Below are 19,720 nucleotides of genomic sequence, written 5' to 3'. Positions count from 1 at the left end.
GAGGTGACTGGACGATCAGACTTCATTGAACAGCAGAATAGTGAGTGCAGCTGTGGAGGATAAGACATGATGTAACAGCAGAATAGTGAGTGCAGCTGTGGAGGATAAGACATGATGTAACAGCAGAATAGTGAGTGCAGCTCTGGAGGATAAGACATGATGTAACAGCAGAATAGTGAGTGCAGCTCTGGAGGATAAGACATGATGTAACAGCAGAATAGTGAGTGCAGCTCTGGAGGTGACTGACTGTAAGACAGAATGGATACAAAGTTACAGTAGATTTAACCTGTGACATGCTGGGTTAGTAGACCTGGGCTGCACAGAATTCTAAAGAGAGTCTTAGAGTGAAGGTGAAAGTTGGTAATAAATGGGCACAGACGCCTCCTCACAGTCACTTAGACGGAGCGTCCGCGGCACCAACTGGGCAGAGCAGACGAACATCTGCCACTCCGCCATGGCGGCCATACATCATGAGGATGGAGTGACCTTCTAGAGCGCCCCCACAGATGGAGAGGAGACCCAACATTTATTGTACAATTATACCGTCTTCTCCTCTGCGAAGATTCACTTATAGGAAAGGTCAACGCCGCGCCAAAGTCCACACGGCCAGGATACCAGATAACAGTACAGAGGTACTGAGGCAACCGGACAGGGACACGTATTAATGTGGCGCAAAAGTCTCTAAAAATCTAACAGCAAGAAACCGCAGCAATTACTGGGGAGACCTTACAGTGCCTGCAACAATTGTGTACAGTGCACTGTATGGCGGTATTATTTACATACATTATAGCACTGTTATATGTGCACTGTATGGCGGTATTATTTACATACATTATAGCACTGTTGTATGTGCACTGTATGGTGGTATTATTTACATACATTATAGCACTGTTATATGTGCACTGTATGGTGGTATTATTTACATACATTATAGCACTGTTATATGTGCACTGTATGGTGGTATTATTTACATACATTATAGCACTGTTATATGTGCACTGTATGGCGGTATTATTTACATACATTATAGCACTGTTGTATGTGCACTGTCAGGTGGTATTATTTACATACATTATAGCACTGTTATATGTGCACTGTATGGTGGTATTATTTACATACATTATAGCACTGTTTTATGTGCACTGTATGGTGGTATTATTTACATACATTATAGCACTGTTATATGTGCACTGTATGGCAGTATTATTTACATACATTATAGCACTGTTATATGTGCACTGTATGGTGGTATTATTTACATACATTATAGCACTGTTGTATGTGCACTGTATGGTGGTATTATTTTCATACATTATAGCACTGTTGTATGTGCACTGTATGGCGGTATTATTTACATACATTATAGCACTGTTGTATGTGCACTGTATGGTGGTATTATTTACATACATTGTAGCACTGTTATATGTGCACTGTATGGCGGCATTATTTATGCACATTATAGCACTGTTATATGTGCACTGTATGGTGGTATTATTTATGCACATTATAGCACTGTTATATATGCACTGTATGGCGGTATTATTTATGCACATTATAGCACTGTTATATGTGCACTGTATGGTGGTATTATTTACATACATTATAGAACTCTTGTATGTGCACTGTATGCCAGTATTATTTATGCACATTATAGCACTGTTATATGTGCACTGTATGGCAGTATTATTTGTGCACATTATAGCACTGTTATATGTGCACTGTATGGTGGTATTATTTACATACATTATAGCACTCTTGTATGTAGGAATTATTTTTATTACAATCATTAGAACATGTTATGGTGGATTTATAGGAGTGTAGTACATAGTAATGGGATTATTTATCCACTGCATAGCGGTATTATTTGCACTGTTGTACTATATGGCACTAAGTTATGATTGGGACACTGTATAGCAGTATTTTGGGCATTATGAGATATTGCAATACGGTAGCACTGTGGGTATGGGCGCAGTGAAGAGTAATGGGATTATTTATGCACTGTATGGCAGTATTATCTGCGTACAATATAGCAGTATTATGTGTGCACCTTATGGCACTAATTTTTGGATACTTTAAGGCGGTACTATTTGCACAGTTATTGTTGGAGCAATCCCATGTTGGTGCATAAAAGGGACTGGTGTCAATATTTTTGACTTTTAGGGGGATGTTCCTTCATAGAGAACTCGGCGCCGGCCCGGGGACATCTTGGATTCACTAAGGTTGATGTTCTGGAATATAATCTGATGTAAATCCGCTCAGAGGGAGGAGATCCCAGAAAATCAGATGCAAAGTCAGAACCTCTGGGCTCCTCCAATTATCTGCACCTGATGAAGACTCCTCGAGCCGTCTCCACCGCCCAGAACACGTCCTCCAAACGCTATAATCACGTCTCACAACCATCCGCCGGGATCAAGAAATTACTAATCAGTGCCGGAGCCGAGGAACCTGGAGTCCTGATCCGTTCTCCTGAGGCCACTATATTATTATAAGGACACCATGAGGCCAGGACAGGGAGACGTGGCCCCATATATCCCTCCAAACGTGTCATTAATCCTCCAGCCACCGATCAATCTGACTCCACAGGAAGATGGAGCCCTCAACCAATCAGAGCAGGAGAAGAATCACAATCATGGTGCCTGGTGTTTGTCTCCTGGGCTCCGGTTCCTTATTCCTTTGTGTCTTGTAGATTAGTGATCTGCTGCTTCAAGTACTGGTGTTCATGGATCATCACAGCGCCCAATGGTGGGGTCCTCCCAATGTCTATAGTCTCTGATGTCCTGTGGTCTGTAGGATCAGTCATTGATGTCCAGTGGTCTGTAGGATCAGTCATTAATGTCCAGTGGTCTGTAGGATCAGTCATTGATGTCCAGTGGTCTGTGGGATCAGTCACTGATGTCCAGTGGTCTGTAGGATCAGTCATTAATGTCCAGTGGTCTGTAGGATCAGTCATTGATGTCCAGTGGCCTGTAGGATCAGTCAATGATGTCCAGTGGTCTGTAGGATCAGTCATTGATGTCCAGTGGTCTGTAGAATCAGTCATTGATGTCTAGTGGTCTGTAGGATCAGTCATTGATGTCCAGTGGTCTGTAGGATCAGTCATTGATGTCCAGTGGTCTGTAGGATCAGTCATTGATGTCCAGTAGTCTGTAGGATCAGTCATTGATGTCCAGTGGTCTGTAGGATCAGTCATTGATGTCCAGTGGTCTGAAGGATCAGTCATCATTGTCCAGTGGCCTGTAGGATCAGTCAATGATGTCCAGTGGTCTGTAGGATCAGTCATTGATGTTCAGTGATCTGTAGGATCAGTCATTGATGTCCAGTGGCCTGTAGGATCAGTCAATGATGTCCAGTAGTCTGTAGGATCAGTCATTGATGTCCAGTGGTCTGTAGAATCAGTCATTAATGTCCAGTGGTCTGTAGGATCAGTCATTGATGTCCAGTGGTCTGTAGGATCAGTCATTGATGTCCAGTGGTCTGTAGGATCAGTCATTGATGTCCAGTAGTCTGTAGGATCAGTCATTGATGTCCAGTGGTCTGTAGGATCAGTCATTGATGTCCAGTAGTCTGTAGGATCAGTCATTGATGTCCAGTGGTCTGTAGGATCAGTCATTGATGTCCAGTGGTCTGTAGCCCCAGTCATTGATGTCCAGTGGTCTGTAGAATCAGTCATTGACGTCCAGTGGTCTGTAGCCCCAGTCATTGATGTCCAGTGGTCTGTAGGATCAGTCATTGATGTCCAGTGGTCTGTAGGATCAGACATATATGTCCAGTGGTCTGTGGGATCAGTCACTGATGTCCAGCGGTCTGTAGGATCAGTCAATGATGTCCAGTTGTCTGTAGGATCAGTCATTAATGTCCAGTGGTGTGTAGGATCAGTCATTGATGTCCAGTGGTCTGAAGGATCAGTCATCATTGTCCAGTGGCCTGTAGGATCAGTCAATGATGTCCAGTGGTCTGTAGGATCAGTCATTGATGTTCAGTGATCTGTAGGATCAGTCATTGATGTCCAGTGGCCTGTAGGATCAGTCAATGATGTCCAGTGGTCTGTAGGATCAGTCATTGATGTCCAGTGGTCTGTAGAATCAGTCATTGATGTCCAGTGGTCTGTAGGATCAGTCATTGATGACCAGTGGTCTGTAGGATCAGTCATTGATGTCCAGTGGTCTGTAGGATCAGTCATTGATGTCCAGTGGTCTGTAGGATCAGTCATTGATGTCCAGTGATCTGAAGGATCAGTCATTGTTGTCCAGTGGTCTGTAGCCCCAGTCATTGATGCCCAGTGGTCTGTAGGATCAGTCATTGATGTCCGGTGGTCTGTGGGATCATTCATTAATGTCCAGTGGTCTGTAGGATCAGTCATTGATGTCCAGTGGTCTGTAGCCCCAGTCATTGATGCCCAGTGGTCTGTAGGATCAGTCATTGATGTCCAGTGGTCTGTAGCCCCAGTCATTGATGCCCAGTGGTCTGTAGGATTAGTCATTGATGTCCAGTGGTCTGTAGGATCAGTCATTGATGTCCAGTGGTCTGTAGGATCAGTCATTGATGTCAAGTGGTCTGTAGGATCAGTCATTGATGTCCAGTGGTCTGTAGGATCAGTCATTGATGTCCGGTGTCTGTGGGATCATTCATTAATGTCCGGTGGTCTGTAGGATCAGTCATTGATGCCCAGTGGTCTGTAGGATCAGTCATTGATGTCCAGGGGTCTGTAGCCCCAGTCATTGATGCCCAGTGGTCTGTAGGATCAGTCATTGATGTCCAGTGGTCTGTGGGATCATTCATTAATGTCCGGTGGTCTGTAGGATCAGTCATTGATGTCCAGTGGTCTGTAGGATCAGTCATTGATGTCCAGTGGTCTGTAGGATCAGTCATTGATGTCCAGTGGTCTGTAGGATCAGTCATTGATGTCCAGTGGTCTGTAGCCCCAGTCATTGATGCCCAGTGGTCTGTAGGATCAGTCATTGATGTCCAGTGGTCTGTAGGATCAGTCATTGATGTCCAGTGGTCTGTAGGGTCAGTCATTGATGTCCAGTGGTCTGTAGGATCAGTCATTGATGTCCAGTGGTCTGTAGCCCCAGTCATTGATGCCCAGTGGTCTGTAGGATCAGTCATTGATGTCCAGTGGTCTGTAGGATCAGTCATTGATCCAGTGGTCTGTAGGATCAGTCATTGATGTCCAGTGGTCTGTAGGATCAGTCATTGATGCCCAGTGGTCTGTAGCCCCAGTCATTGATGTCCAATGTTTTGCCTCTATTGTTTGGTGCCCTCTGGATTCTGCTGACTCTTGCCCTAGTACCAGATGGTTTGATATTCTGCTTCTTCTTGCCCCCTCAGAGTATCGAGGGGTATAATCCTTGGTATATAAGCTTTACTCTACATACTAGGGGCTCCTGCAATGTCCGTTATCATCTGACAACAACAACAACAACCTCCTTCATCATGGTCAACAAACCTGTTACAGACCTCACAGGACACCACGAGCCATCAATGGCTCCCAATATGGGTCAGAATGAAAAGTTACCGCCCCTCCTGCAATGTGACTAAACATATCGGCCCTCTACATGCCTGAATCAATAAGACATTTGTAGCCACATATTTTGGTACTTACTTTCCCCCTTGTTTGTTGAATGCACAGGCCAGAGCCACCACCTGGGACGTCGCCCGACTGATGACTGGGACACAAAGCATGGAGCGAACCTCAAAGCCCAGCATGTTATTCAGCTGCTTGTGCTCCTCCTGGAAGAGAAACACAGGTACTATATCTATATACCTATACCTAGGGGCAGTATTATAGTAGTTATATTCTTGTATATAGGAGGCAGTATTATAGTAGTTATATTCTTGTATATAGGAGCAGTATTATAATAGTTATATTCTTGTATATAGGAGCAGTATTATAGTAGTTATATTCTTGTATATAGGAGGCAGTATTATAGTAGTTATATTCTTGTATATAGGAGCAGTATTATAGTAGTTATATTCTTGTATATAGGAGCAGTATTATAGTAGTTATATTCTTGTATATAGGGGCAGTATTATAGTAGTTATATTCCTGTATACAGGAGCAGTATTATAGTAGTTATATTCTTGTATATAGGAGCAGTATTATAGTAGATATATTCTTGTATATAGGAGCAGTATTATAGTAGTTATATTCTTGTATATAGGAGGCAGTATTATAGTAGTTATATTCTTGTATATAGGAACAGTATTATAGTAGTTATATTCTTGGATATAAGAGCAGTATTATAGTAGTTATATTCTTGTATATAGGGGGCAGTATTATAGTAGTTATATTCTTGTATATAGGGGCAGTATTATAGTAGTTATATTCTTGTATATAGGAGCAGTATTATAGTAGTTATATTCTTGTATATAGGAGCAGTATTATAGTAGTTATTTTCTTGTATATAGGAGCAGTATTATAGTAGTTATATTCTTGTATATAGGAGCAGTATTATAGTAGATATATTCTTGTATATAGGGGCAGTATTATAGTAGTTATATTCTTGTATATAGGGGCAGTATTATAGTAGTTATATTCTTGTATATAGGAGGAAGTATTATAGTAGTTATATTCTTGTATATAGGAGCAGTATTATAGTAGTTATATTCTTGTATATAGGAGCAGTATTGTAGTAGTTATATTCTTGTATATAGGAGCAGTATTATAGTAGTTATATTCTTGTATATAGGAGCAGTATTATAGTAGTTATATTCTTGTATATAGGAGCAGTATTATAGTAGTTATATTCTTGTATATAGGAGCAGTATTATAGTAGATATATTCTTGTATATAGGAGCAGTATTATAGTAGTTATATTCTTGTATATAGGAGCAGTATTATAGTAGTTATATTCTTGTATATAGGAGCAGTATTATAGTAGTTATATTCTTGTATATAGGAGCAGTATTATAGTAGTTATATTCTTGTATATAGGAGCAGTATTATAGTAGTTATATTCTTGTATATAGGGGCAGTATTATAGTAGTTATATTCTTGTATATATGAGCAGTATTATAGTAGTTATATTCTTGTATATAGGGGCAGTATTATAGTAGTTATATTCTTGTATATAGGAGCAGTATTATAGTAGTTATATTCTTGTATATAGGAGCAGTATTATAGTAGTTATATTCTTGTATATAGGAGACAGTATTATAGTAGTTATATTCTTGTATATAGGAGCAGTATTATAGTAGTTATATTCTTGTATATAGGAGCAGTATTATAGTAGTTATATTCTTGTATATAGGAGCAGTATTATCGTAGTTATATTCTTGTATATAGGAGCAGTATTATAGTAGTTATATTCTTGTATATAGGAGCAGTATTATAGTAGTTATATTCTTGTATATAGGAGCAGTATTATAGTAGTTATATTCTTGTATATAGGAGCAGTATTATAGTAGTTATTTTCTTGTATATAGGGGCAGTATTATAGTAGTTATATTCTTGTAGATATTTTAATTGTTATATTGTCTCCTTATTTATTTTCCAATGCAGTGCGTCTTTAGTCTATAATGGTAATACGTTTGCTCCAGGTATTCTAGGCAGGGAGCTGGTGATTATTTTCAGTCTTTTTATCCTCTTTATATATATATAGATTTCCTTTTATATCCTTTCTGCCTTTGGCTCTGTGTAGCCGCCTCTCCCCTGGATCCCCTTATCTGACAGCTCGCAGCTTTGCCGGGGGGTCACATCATTCTTGGCCGGAGCCGTCGATATGAAGCTATTAAACCATTCGGTATCAGCGTTTCCTCTAAATTCGCTCATTTCAAAGTGTAAAGTTTAGTGCAATTTTTCATCGGAAGTTGATGGAAATATAAGCGTACGGCACGGTCGGTCGTCTGCCGGGAGATGTTATAGAAACCGGAGGTCAGGGGTGGATCTGCGGCGGTGGTGAGATAGCAGTTTGCATATTTGTTGAAGTTTGACTCTCTGTATGAGAGGATTCGGGGTAAAGACAGTGCAAGAAATACGGTTTATGATTTGACAGCTATGTCTTCTGTGGCGCCATTTTTCTTTAAAGACAGATTTATTATTGGTGTTTGCATTGATGTAGGGCAGTGTTTCCCAACCAATGTGCCTCCAGCTGTTGCAAAACTACAACTCTCAGCATGCCCGGACAGCCTTCGGCTGTCCAGGCATGCTGGGAGTTGTAGTTTTGCAACAGCTGGAGGCACACTGGTTGGGAAACACTGATGTAGGGGATGTATTAAAGCACCAACGTACCGAACTGATGTCCTGGAGTGTGATAGATTTCTTCTTATCCACAACTTGGCCCAAATGTCCGAATGTCAACTGAGAAGAATCAAATTATTATTATTATTAGTAATAAAGATAATATAGTAGGTGATACCTGCAGTCCTATGTAACACCACAGATAACACAGTGATAACTCTGAGTCCAGATAATGTAGGAGATGTGACCTGCAGTCCTATGTAACACCACAGATAACAGTGATAACTCTCTGAGTACAGATAATGTATAGATGTGACCTGCAGTCCTATGTAACACCACAGATAACACAGTGATAACTCTCTGAGTACAGATAATGTATAGATGTGACCTGCAGTCCTATGTAACACCACATATAACACAGTGATAACTCTCTGAGTACAGATAATGTAGTACATGTGACCTGCAGTCCTATGTAACACCACAGATAACAGTGATAACTCTCTGAGTACAGATAATGTATAGATGTGACCTGCAGTCCTATGTAACACCACAGATAACACAGTGATAACTCTCTGAGTACAGATAATATAATAGATGTGACCTGCAGTCCTATGTAACACCACAGATAACACAGTGATAACTCTCTGAGTACAGATAATATAATAGATGTGACCTGCAGTCCTATGTAACACCACAGATAACACAGTGATAACTCTCTGAGTACAGATAATGTAGTAGATGTGACCTGCAGTCCTATGTAACACCACAGATAACAGTGATATCTCTCTGAGTACAGATAATGTAGTAGATGTGACCTGCAGTCCTATGTAACACCACAGATAACCCAGTGATAACTCTCTGAGTACAGATAATGTATAGATGTGACCTGCAGTCCTATGTAACACCACAGATAACACAGTGATAACTCTCTGAGTACAGATAATGTAGTAGATGTGACCTGCAGTCCTATGTAACACCCCAGATAACACAGTGATAACTCTCTGAGTACAGATAATGTATAGATGTGACCTGCAGTCCTATGTAACACCACAGATAACACAGTGATAACTCTCTGAGTACAGATAATGTATAGATGTGACCTGCAGTCCTATGTAACACCACAGATAACACAGTGATAACTCTCTGAGTACAGATAATGTATAGATGTGACCTGCAGTCCTATGTAACACCACAGATAACCCAGTGATAACTCTCTGAGTACAGATAATGTATAGATGTGACCTGCAGTCCTATGTAACACCACAGATAACAGTGATAATTCTCTGAGTATATATAATGTAGTAGATGTCACCTGCAGTCCTATGTAACACCCCCACGCTGATCATTTACTTACCGGGAAGCTGATTTCTTCTTCTAAAATTTTATCCCCAACAACCTGCAAAGAAAGAAGGTGAATCAATAACCTGTTACTGGGAGGTGAGAAGACGAAGTGATGTCTATTATCTTATAGGTCTCTGAGAAGTGACCACAGGGGGCAGAGTCACTATAAGAGGCCTCATCCCATTCTCTATAAATGTTTATATATATATTTTACACCTATGTAATATACTTTGTATTTCACTGTATCTCTATGTTGAACATTCTCCCCTTCATTCCCTTCTGATCATGTCTGACTGACCTATGTGCACAGCTCCTAAAGAACCTGCACCTGTATGATACCAGACAACAGGAGTCAGGTGGGAAATGCTCTCCTGGTATTCACCTGGTATTCTTGCCATAAAGGGAGAGGTATTAGCAGTAGAGAGGAAAGTGCGTATTGGTGTATAGGGAGAGGTATTAGAATTAGAGAGGAAAGTGCGTATGGGTGTATAGGGAGAGGTATTAGCAGTAGAGAGGAAAGTGCGTATGGGTGTATAGGGAGAGGTATTAGCAGTAGAGAGGAAAGTGCTCCTGGATGTTTAGGGAGAGGTATTAGCAGTAGAGAGGAAAGTGCGTATGGGTGTATAGGGAGAGGTATTATCAGTAGGGAGGAAAGTGCTTATGGGTGTATAGGGAGAGGTATTAGCAGTAGAGAGGAAAGTGCTCCTGGATGCAAGGGGAGAGTTATTAGCAATAGAGAGGAAAGTGTTTATGGGTGTATAGGGAGAGGTATTAGCAGTAGAGAGGAAAGTGCGTATGGGTGTATAGGGAGAGCTATTATCAATAGAGAGGAAAGTGCTCCTGGATGTTTACGGAGAGGTATTAGCAGTAGAGAGGAAAGTGCTTATGGGTGTATAGGGAGAGGTATTAGCAGTAGAGAGGAAAGTGCTTACGGGTGTATAGGGAGAGGTATTAGTAGTAGAGAGGGAAATGCTCATAGGTGTATAGGGAGAGGTATTAGCAGTAGAGAGGAAAGTGCTCCTGGATGTATAGGGAGAGGTATTAGCAGTAGAGAGGAAAGTGCTTACGGGTGTATAGGGAGAGGTATTAGTAGTAGAGAGGGAAATGCTCATGGGTGTATAGGGAGAGGTATTAGCAGTAGAGAGGGAAGTGCACATGGATGTATAAGGAGAGGTATTAGCAGTAGAGAGGAAAGTGCTTACGGGTGTATAGGGAGAGGTATTAGTAGTAGAGAGGGAAATGCTCATGGGTGTATAGGGAGAGGTATTAGCAGTAGAGAGGGAAGTGCTCATGGATGTATAAGGAGAGGTATTAGTAGTAGAGGGAAGGGCTCATGGATGTATAGAGAGAGGTATTAGCAGTAGAGAGGATAAAACAGAATGGGTAGTGAGGTTCGGTCGTCTCTCAAGTTTGATAACATGTGAATAAAGTCCCTTTTGATTCTACATCCTTGGGTGCTGCTCTACATCCTTGGGTGCTGCTCTACATCCTTGGGTGCTGCTCTACATCCGTTTGCTGTCTAGATAGATAGATAAATAGATAGATAAATAGATAGATAGATAGATAGATAGATACTCTATGTATTTAAGGCTGGGTTCACACCTGTGTTGTAGCACATTGTGCTATTTTGTCACCACAGATGCACCCATTCTGGTTACTTGGTGTCTGCGGAGGAATCGAAACGTCTTCCCTGTTTGTTTAGAAAGAGAAATAAATAATCAGAAAATATTTTCTTCTTTCTTATCGCTCAGATTGAAGCGTCTGGTTAATCTTCGCGGCTCCTCCATGAAATCTTCCTAGCTGCAGGCCTGTAATGTGTAAACACTGCGGCGCGTGGAGTGCGCAGAGATCACAGCGGCTGACCTTCTCCTCTCTGATCTCCGCCATCTAACACCGCTCTCCTCCCGCCGCCGCGTACCCGATAAATAGTCACCGCAACATCACAATCATTTCCCAGCGACGCCCCCAGGGCAAACGTTTCAAGTTGTGCAAATAAATTCAGAATTTTATGTATTGAAGCTTTTTATGTTTTTTTCTTTCAATTTTTTTGACATTTTTTTAGGCTTTGATATATAAGACGTACAAGAATGTCACAAAGCAGAAAAAAAGAACTGACGACATACGGATATTATTCATCACCCAGAACGTGATGGATAGATAGATCACACGTCACATCTCATCTCCATCAAACCTCTTTAGAGAAGTCAAGTTAATAGAAAGATTCAATTATTTTTTTCTTCCTACACTGTGGATGTTTACTCAATGTGCTTAATAAAATACATGAATAATACAACTCAATGTTATTAGCTTACTTGTGTGTATCTTTAATTGTGACATAAAGAACAGTCAGATCACAAATTATTAGTAATCAGTGCAGGAATCCAGGAAATTCTAAAGGGTTAATCTACACTTTCTCCCTGTACTGTAGATGTTTACTCAATATGCTCGTTAAAATACATGAAAGGCACAACTGTTTCTATGTTATTGGTTAAGTTGCATTGTGTTTGTCTAAAATTGTGACTTGTTAGAGAAAAATCAGATCACTTAATATTAGTAATTAGGGTTCAATTACATTTCCTCCCTGCACTGTGGATGTTTATTCAATATGCTCAATAAGGAGAAAAAAATAAAAATGAAAGGTACAACTATTTGTATGTTCTTGGTCTAGTTACTGTGTGTTTGTCTATCATTGTGACTTAGATACTATTACTATTACTATAGGGATGCACCGAAATTTCGGCTGCCGAAAATAATTGGCCGAAAATGCCCCTTTCGGCATTTTTGGCTGATGGAATTCTGAGCCAAAAATTTTGGGGGGCATGGCCTAACCCCTAAATGACACAGGGCATACAGGTACGCCCTGTATGCCAGGGACTTACCTGTATGCACCAGGACGTACCTGTATGCCCGGAGTCCCGCTGCGGCTATGACACAAGTGCAGGAGCTGCGCTCGCATCATAGATCGTGGGTCCCGGCTGGTAATGCCGGACATCAGCGATCGTGCTCCTTATTAGCGATCCTTATTGATCACGGCATCTGTGGCGGTTCCGGTGGCTGATCTGATCGCTCGCAGCACGGCCGTGGGGATCAGATCGGCTAAAACGGTGACCAGAGGTCTCCTCACCTGTATCCTGTTGCCATCATAGGGTCTTCTTCTCTGGTCTGCATCGAGCAGACCAGAGAAGTAGATCACAGATAACACTGATCAGTGCTATGCATATGCATAGCACTGATCTGTATCTGCAATCTAAAGATTGCAATATATAGTCTAGGACCGTGTTTCCTTACCAGGGTGCATCCAGTGGTTGCAAAACTACAACTCCCAGCATGCCCGGACAGCCTACGGCTGTCCGGGCATGCTGGGAGTTGCAGTTTTGAAACCACTGGAGGCACCCTGGTTGGGAAACACTGGTCTAGGACTATAAAATTGTAACAAAGAAAAGTTTAAAAAAAGTTTTTATAAAAGTGAATAAGCCCCTCCCCCAATAAAAAAATTTAAAACGTGTACATTTTTTTAATAAATCATATTTGGTATCACCGGGTGCGTAAATGTCTGGTTCATGAAAACATTATGTTAATGATCCCCTAGGGTGAATGGTGTAAGCATGAAAAAAGTCCAAAAATATAGATTTTGTTCAGAATTTTTTTTTATTAAAAGTGATTAAAAAAAATAAGGGTAACAATAAAAACTATAGATTGCGGTGCAAAAAATAAGCTATCAAACATCCCCGCATACGGAAAAATAAAAAAAAAATTATAGAAGTTTCAGAAGTTCTGCAAAAATAAAAAAAAAGTGGGCGGGGCAATGCATTTTCAGTTTCGTTTTCAGGTTTTGGCCAAGCGCAGCTTAAATTTTCGGTTCCGGCCCAAAATTTTAATAGTGCATCCCTAACTATTATATCACATTCCAGTAATCAGGGCAGAAATCAAGTAAATTCCAAAGGATTCATCTACTATTCTTCCTGCACTGTGGATGTTTACTCAATCTGCTCGATAAAAAAGTTACAACTATTTGTGTGTTATTTGTTTAGTTACATTGTGTTTGTTTGTAATGTGACTTAGAGAATAATGAGATCACATATTAGTAATCAGTGCAGAAATCTGTGAAATTTTAAAGGGTTCATTTACATTTCCTCCATACACTGTAGATGTTAACTCAATATGCTCGATAAAAGACATGAAAGGTAGAACTGTTTGTGTGTTATTGATTAGTAACATTGTGTTTGTTTGCAATGTGACTTATATACTATCCAATCACATACTAGTAATCAGTGCAGAAAGTCAGGAAAGGATTAAGTTACTTTTCCTCCCTGCACTGTGGATGTTTACTCAATATGCACAATAAAAGATGCAAAAATGTGTATGTTATTTGTTCAGTTACATTGTGTTTGTTTGTAACGTGACTAAGAAAATAATGATACCATATATTAGTAATCAGTTCAGAAATTATGGGAATTCCAAAAGGTTCAGCTGCTTTCCCTCCCTGCACTGTGGATGTTTACTTTTATGCTGGATAAAAGGTACAGATGTTTGTATGTTATTAGTTAAGTAACATTGTGTTTGTTGGTAATGTGTCAATAATGAGATCACATATTGAGATCATGAGATCACATATTAGTAATCAGTGCAGAAATCCAGGGTTCATTTACTTTTCCTCCCTGCACTGTGGATGTTTACTCGATATGCTCGATAAAATGTACAACTGTTTGCATGCTCTAGGTCTAAACCCTCTCAGGCAAAATAAATCATACAATTTTAGGATGAAAACAAGCAAGACATGAAGGGAAGCAGAGGTGCAGGAAGCAGAACTGTATGGAATGTGCCATTTGGGCACTGAGGGGGGCACAGCGAAGACAATGCCCAGCAAAGTAAGGCAGAAGTAACAGTGCTGCCTGGGCACTGGAAGCTGGCATGTTTACGTTATTCCACAAGACGGATAAGATCAGATTCCACCATCTGTAGCCGTTTGCTACGTGACTTCATCACAGTCTGCGAAGTGAAGCATGGCACCGCGCCAGCCCCACAAGAAGCTTTTAATGAGGGTCTGATTGGCACTTAAGGCATCAATGAAAAAGCGGAGAAAGGAATAAAATTAGGGAGGGTTTCAACACTTTCTCCCAAAATAACAAAGAACAGCCACACAAATAGCTGCAAAACAGATACAATGTGTACCGATCTGTCTATAACACTGTTTTCTAAACAGAGTGACTCCAGCCTTTCCGGGCATGCTGGGAGTTGTAGTTCTGTAACAGCTGGAGGCACATTGACTGGGAAACACTGGTCTACAGTGTGGAGTTGACAAGCCTAATGACAGGGTTCCAAGACAATGGCTACAATTTATTAGAATACTAAAATATGTAATTCCCCTGACAGGGGTATAAATACTATACATTCTGATCCCATAGAGATAGCAGCAGCAGTATACAGATAGAGCTGGAGGGGAGGTGTATAACTACTATACATTCTGATCGCATAGAGATAACAGCAGCAGTATACAGATAGAGCTGGAGGGGTATGACTACTATATATCCTGATTCCATAGAGATAGCAGCAGTATACAGATAAAGCTGGAGGGGAGGGGTATAACTATTATATATCCTGATCCCACAGAGATAGTAGAGGTAGTATACAGAAAGAGCTGGAGGAGAGGTGTATAACTACTATATATCCTGATCCCATAGAGATAACATCAGCAGAATACAGATAGAACTATAGGGGAGGTGTATAACTACTATATATATTGATTACATAGAGATAGCAGCAGTATATAGATAGAGCAGGAGGGGAGGTGTATAACTAATATATCCTGATTCCATGGAGATAGCAGAAGTATACAGATAGAGTTGGGAGAGGTGTATAACTACTATATATCTCCTGATTCCATAGAGATAGCAGCAGCAGTATACAGATAGAGCTGCAGGGGAGGTGTATAACTACTATATATCGATCCCATAGAGATAGCAACAGTATACAAATAGAGCTGGAGGGGTATAAAAAAATAAATAAATAAAATATATATATCTATCCGGATTCCATAGAGATAGCAGAAGCAGTATACAGATAGAGGGGAGGTGTATAACTACTATATATCCAGATAGCAGTAGTATACAGATAGAGCTGGGGGAGGGGTCTGGCATCTATCAGTAGGGATCCAATAGGTGATGACATCATTGTGTAGATCACATGAAGTTGGCTGACCCAGGACTTATCACGTCCTCTGACAAATAAAACACTGTCATTTTCTGTGAGTCAGACTGGTGATCACATGACCCATTTACTGTACTAAAAACACATGGATGCAGCTGTACTGGAATGAAACAGATGGCACTGTAGGACTAGTGATGGTGAGTGTGGATAATATGGAGTGCTTCTTTAAATCTGTGCAGATTGATGGTTTCTAACATATGGAACCTGCAGTTGTTTTGTTTTTAGAGTATGAATAGTTAAACATTCTATGATTTTGTAACTTTTCACTTGTGTTAGGGCAAATAAATTTGTGATTTAAAAATGTTACGAGGTATAACATGTAAAGTCCATTGACTGGGGGGTATGAATACTTTATGTGGCCAGAGTTTCTCCTCCTGACTAATGAGTTAATTGTTGGCGTCTGACAGGAACAGATTGATTCCCGCTATGAGTTTTACGCTGTCTACGTTTTTATCAGAAGGAGATTACAGATCGCACTGCTCAGGACATCAATTTCATGTCGAATCTGAGCGCCGTGCCGGGAATAATGATGGGCGGAATCGGTAAGATATATCCGGGGCTTTAATCACCTCAGATCATTCATCTCCAGGCTTTATAGAATTCTTACTAAACATGAAACATTTAACATCAGAAACCGATCATAAAGAGAAAAAAGAGAAATGTCCAGATCCCCCGAGGAGTCTAATGTAATGGAGAGGCGACTATGCTGCAGGGAGTACATGACTCTAATCATGGAAAGAGGGGCATGACACAAAGAAGAGATGAGGTAGGAGGGGCCTGACACAAAGAAGAGATGAGGTAGGAGGGGCCTGACACAAAGAAGAGATGAGGTAGGAGGGGCCTGACAAATAGAAGAGATGAAGTAGGAGGGGCCTGACACATAGAAGAGATGAGGTAGGAGGGGCCTGACACAAAGAAGAGATGAGGTAGGAGGGGCCTGACACAAAGAAGAGATGAGGTAGGAGGGGCCTGACACAAAGAAGAGATGAGGTAGGAGGGGCCTGACAAATAGAAGAGATGAAGTAGGAGGGGCCTGACATATAGAAGAGGTGAGGTAGGAGGGGCCTGACACAAAGAAGAGATGAGGTAGGAGGGGTCTGACACAAAGAAGAGATGAGGTAGGAAGGGCCTGAAACATAGAAGAGATGAGGTAGGAGGGGCCTGAAACATAGAAGAGATGAGGTAGGAGGGGCCTGACACATAGAAGAGATGAGGTAGGAGGGGCCTGACACAAAGAAGAGATGAGGTAGGAGGGGCCTGACATATAGAAGAGATGAGGTAGGAGGGGCCTGACACATAGAAGAGATGAGGTAGGAGGAGCCTGACATATAGAAGAGATGAGGTAGGAGGGGCCTGACACAAAGAATAGATGAGGTAGGAGGGGCCTGACACAAAGAAGAGATGAGGTAGGAGGGGCCTGACACATAGAAGAGATGAGGTAGGAGGGGCCTGACACAAAGAAGAGATGAGGTAGGAGGGGCCTGACACATAGAAGAGATGAGGTAGGAGGGGCCTGACATATAGAAGAGATGTTGTAGGAGAGGCCTGACACAAAGAAGAGATGAGGTAGGAGGGGCCTGACACAAAGAAGAGATGAGGTAGGAGGGGCCTGACAAATAGAAGAGATGAGGTAGGAGGGGCCTGACACATAGAAGAGATGAGGTAGGAGAGGCCTGACATATAGAAGAGATGAAGTAGGAGGGGCCTGACATATAGAAGAGATGAAGTAGGAGGGGCCTGACACAAAGAAGAAATGAGGAAGGAGGGGCCTGACACAAAGCAGAGATGTGGAAGGAGGGGCCTGACATATAGAAGAGATGAAGTAGGAGGGGCCTGACACATAGAAGAGATGAGGTAGGAGGGGCCTGACACAAAGAAGAGATGAGGTAGGAGGAGCTTGACACAAAGAAGAGATGAGGTAGGAGAGGCCTGACATATAGAAGAGGTGAGGTAGGAGGGGCCTGACATATAGAAGAGATGAGGTAGGAGGGGCCTGACATATAGAAGAGATGAGGTAGGAGGGGCCTGACACATAGAAGAGATGAGGTAGGAGGGGCCTGACATATAGAAGAGATGAGGTAGGAGAAGCCTGACATATAGAAGAGATGAGGTAGGAGGGGCCTGACATATAGAAGAGATGAGGTAGGAGGGGCCTGACACAAAGATGAGATGAGGTAGGAGGGGCCTGACACATAGAAGAAATGAGGTAGGAGGGGCCTGACACAAAGAAGAGATGAGGTAGGAGGGGCCTGACACATAGAAGAGATGAGGTAGGAGGGGCCTGACACAAAGAAGAAATGAGGTAGGAGGGGCCTGACACATAGAAAAGATGAGGTAGGAGGGGCCTGACACAAAGAAGAAATGAGGTAGGAGGGGCCTGACACATAGAAAAGATGAGGTAGGAGGGGCCTAGATGAGGTTGGAGGGGCCTGACACAAAGAAGAGATTAGGTAGGAGGGGCCTGACAAAAAGAAGAGATGAGGTAGGAGGGGCCTGACACATAGAAGAGATAAGGTAGGAGGGGCCTGACACATAGAAAAGATGAGGTAGGAGGGGCCTAGATGAGGTTGGAGGGGCCTGACACAAAGAAGAGATTAGGTAGGAGGGGCCTGACAAAAAGAAGAGATGAGGTAGGAGGGGCCTGACACATAGAAGAGATGAGGTAGGAGGGGCCTGACACATAGAAGAGATAAGGTAGGAGGGGCCTGACACATAGAAGAGATGAGGTAGGAGGGGCCTGACACAAAGAAGAGATGAGGTAGGAGGGGCCTGACACATTGAAGAGATGAGGTAGGAGGGGCCTGACACATTGAAGAGATGAGGTAGGAGGGGCCTGACACATAGAAGAGATGAGGTAGGAGGGGCCTGATACATAGAAAAGATGAGGTAGGAGGGGCCTGACACAAAGAAAAGATGAGGTAGGAGGGGCCTGACACAAAGAAGAGATGAGGTAGGAGAGGCCTGAGACTCAGTAACAAATATTAACTCTTTTGCCCCCATCCTCTTCCCTGATGCTGTGGTGTCCCAGTACAGGATGGTGTTTCCCCATACCCTTCTCCTACCCTGTCAGGCAGAGTCCCTCTATGTCCCCAGGGCCCCCTGCAGTGTTATCCCCTATGTACATATGTTATAGGTTAGAAGTGTAATGTTTCTTTAATTACTGTGACCATGTGCTTGTTACCCAGGAGGCACTAGTGACCAGGTGACCCCCCAAGTGACCTATGACTAGTGTTGAGCGGCATAAGCCATATTCGAATTCGCGAATATTCGCGAATATATGGACGAATATTCGTCATATATTCGCGAATATTCGCATATTTGTTATGTTCTCGTTTTATTTTCGCATATGCGAATATTCGCATATGCGAAAATTAGCGTATGTGAACATTAGCAAAGACAAAATTAGCACACGCGGAAATTCGCATATGCGAACATTAGCATATGCTAATTTTCGCATATGCGAATTTTCGCACGCCAGTCTCACACAGTAGTATTGCAGTCTTCTTTACACCACACAAGCTGGAAGCAGAGAGGGGTGATCACTGTGATGTGTACTGTGAAGAAAAAAAAAAAAAAAAAAAAAAAAACGAATATTCGTAATTACGAATATATAGCGCTATATTCGCGAATATGCGATATTCGCGAATAATATTCGAATTGCGAATATTCGCGAGCAACACTACCTATGACGGCCCCTATAAAACCAGGGGTGAAGCTACAATCTCTTCCAGCATTCTTGCTCTCTTGCTGAGGTCCAGTGCAGTGCCCGGACCATTGGAGGCCTCAAGCCTCAAGTCTGTAGCTACAAAGTCCCCTCAAGTACGGTCAAAGTCATCTTCATGTCAATCATCAAGTCTTCTATATAGTCCCCGTGGCCTGTACTAAAGTGTCTCTACATACTGCAAGTCCCAGCAATCCTGCGCGGTCCCCCTGTGTCACTGCTCACCTCCTTATGATATCGGCTGAACTGTATAGACCAGTGGTCTCCAA

General features: G+C 41.9%; 1 protein-coding gene across 4 annotated transcripts in view; it reads right to left on the bottom strand.

Moving 5' to 3' along the window:
- PDE2A (phosphodiesterase 2A) overlaps nucleotides 1–19,720 on the bottom strand; it is a 762,902-nt gene that overhangs the window by 96,922 nt on the left and 646,260 nt on the right. For all 4 annotated transcript variants that reach the window (XR_008889432.1, XM_056561064.1, XM_056561065.1 and 1 more), the window contains 3 exons: nucleotides 9,537–9,578; nucleotides 8,234–8,302; nucleotides 5,606–5,733 (listed from right to left, as the gene is read on the bottom strand). Coding sequence is in view for 3 of the 4 variants with exons in the window: in XM_056561064.1 (XP_056417039.1) it covers nucleotides 5,606–5,733; nucleotides 8,234–8,302; nucleotides 9,537–9,578 (239 nt within the window). In the remaining variant the exon portion in view is untranslated. The remainder of the gene's footprint in view (nucleotides 1–5,605; nucleotides 5,734–8,233; nucleotides 8,303–9,536; nucleotides 9,579–19,720) is intronic.

The sequence above is a fragment of the Hyla sarda genome, chromosome 2, assembly GCF_029499605.1.
Source record: "Hyla sarda isolate aHylSar1 chromosome 2, aHylSar1.hap1, whole genome shotgun sequence".
NCBI lineage: Eukaryota > Metazoa > Chordata > Amphibia > Anura > Hylidae > Hyla > Hyla sarda.
This window is presented reverse-complemented; position numbering and strand designations above follow the sequence as displayed.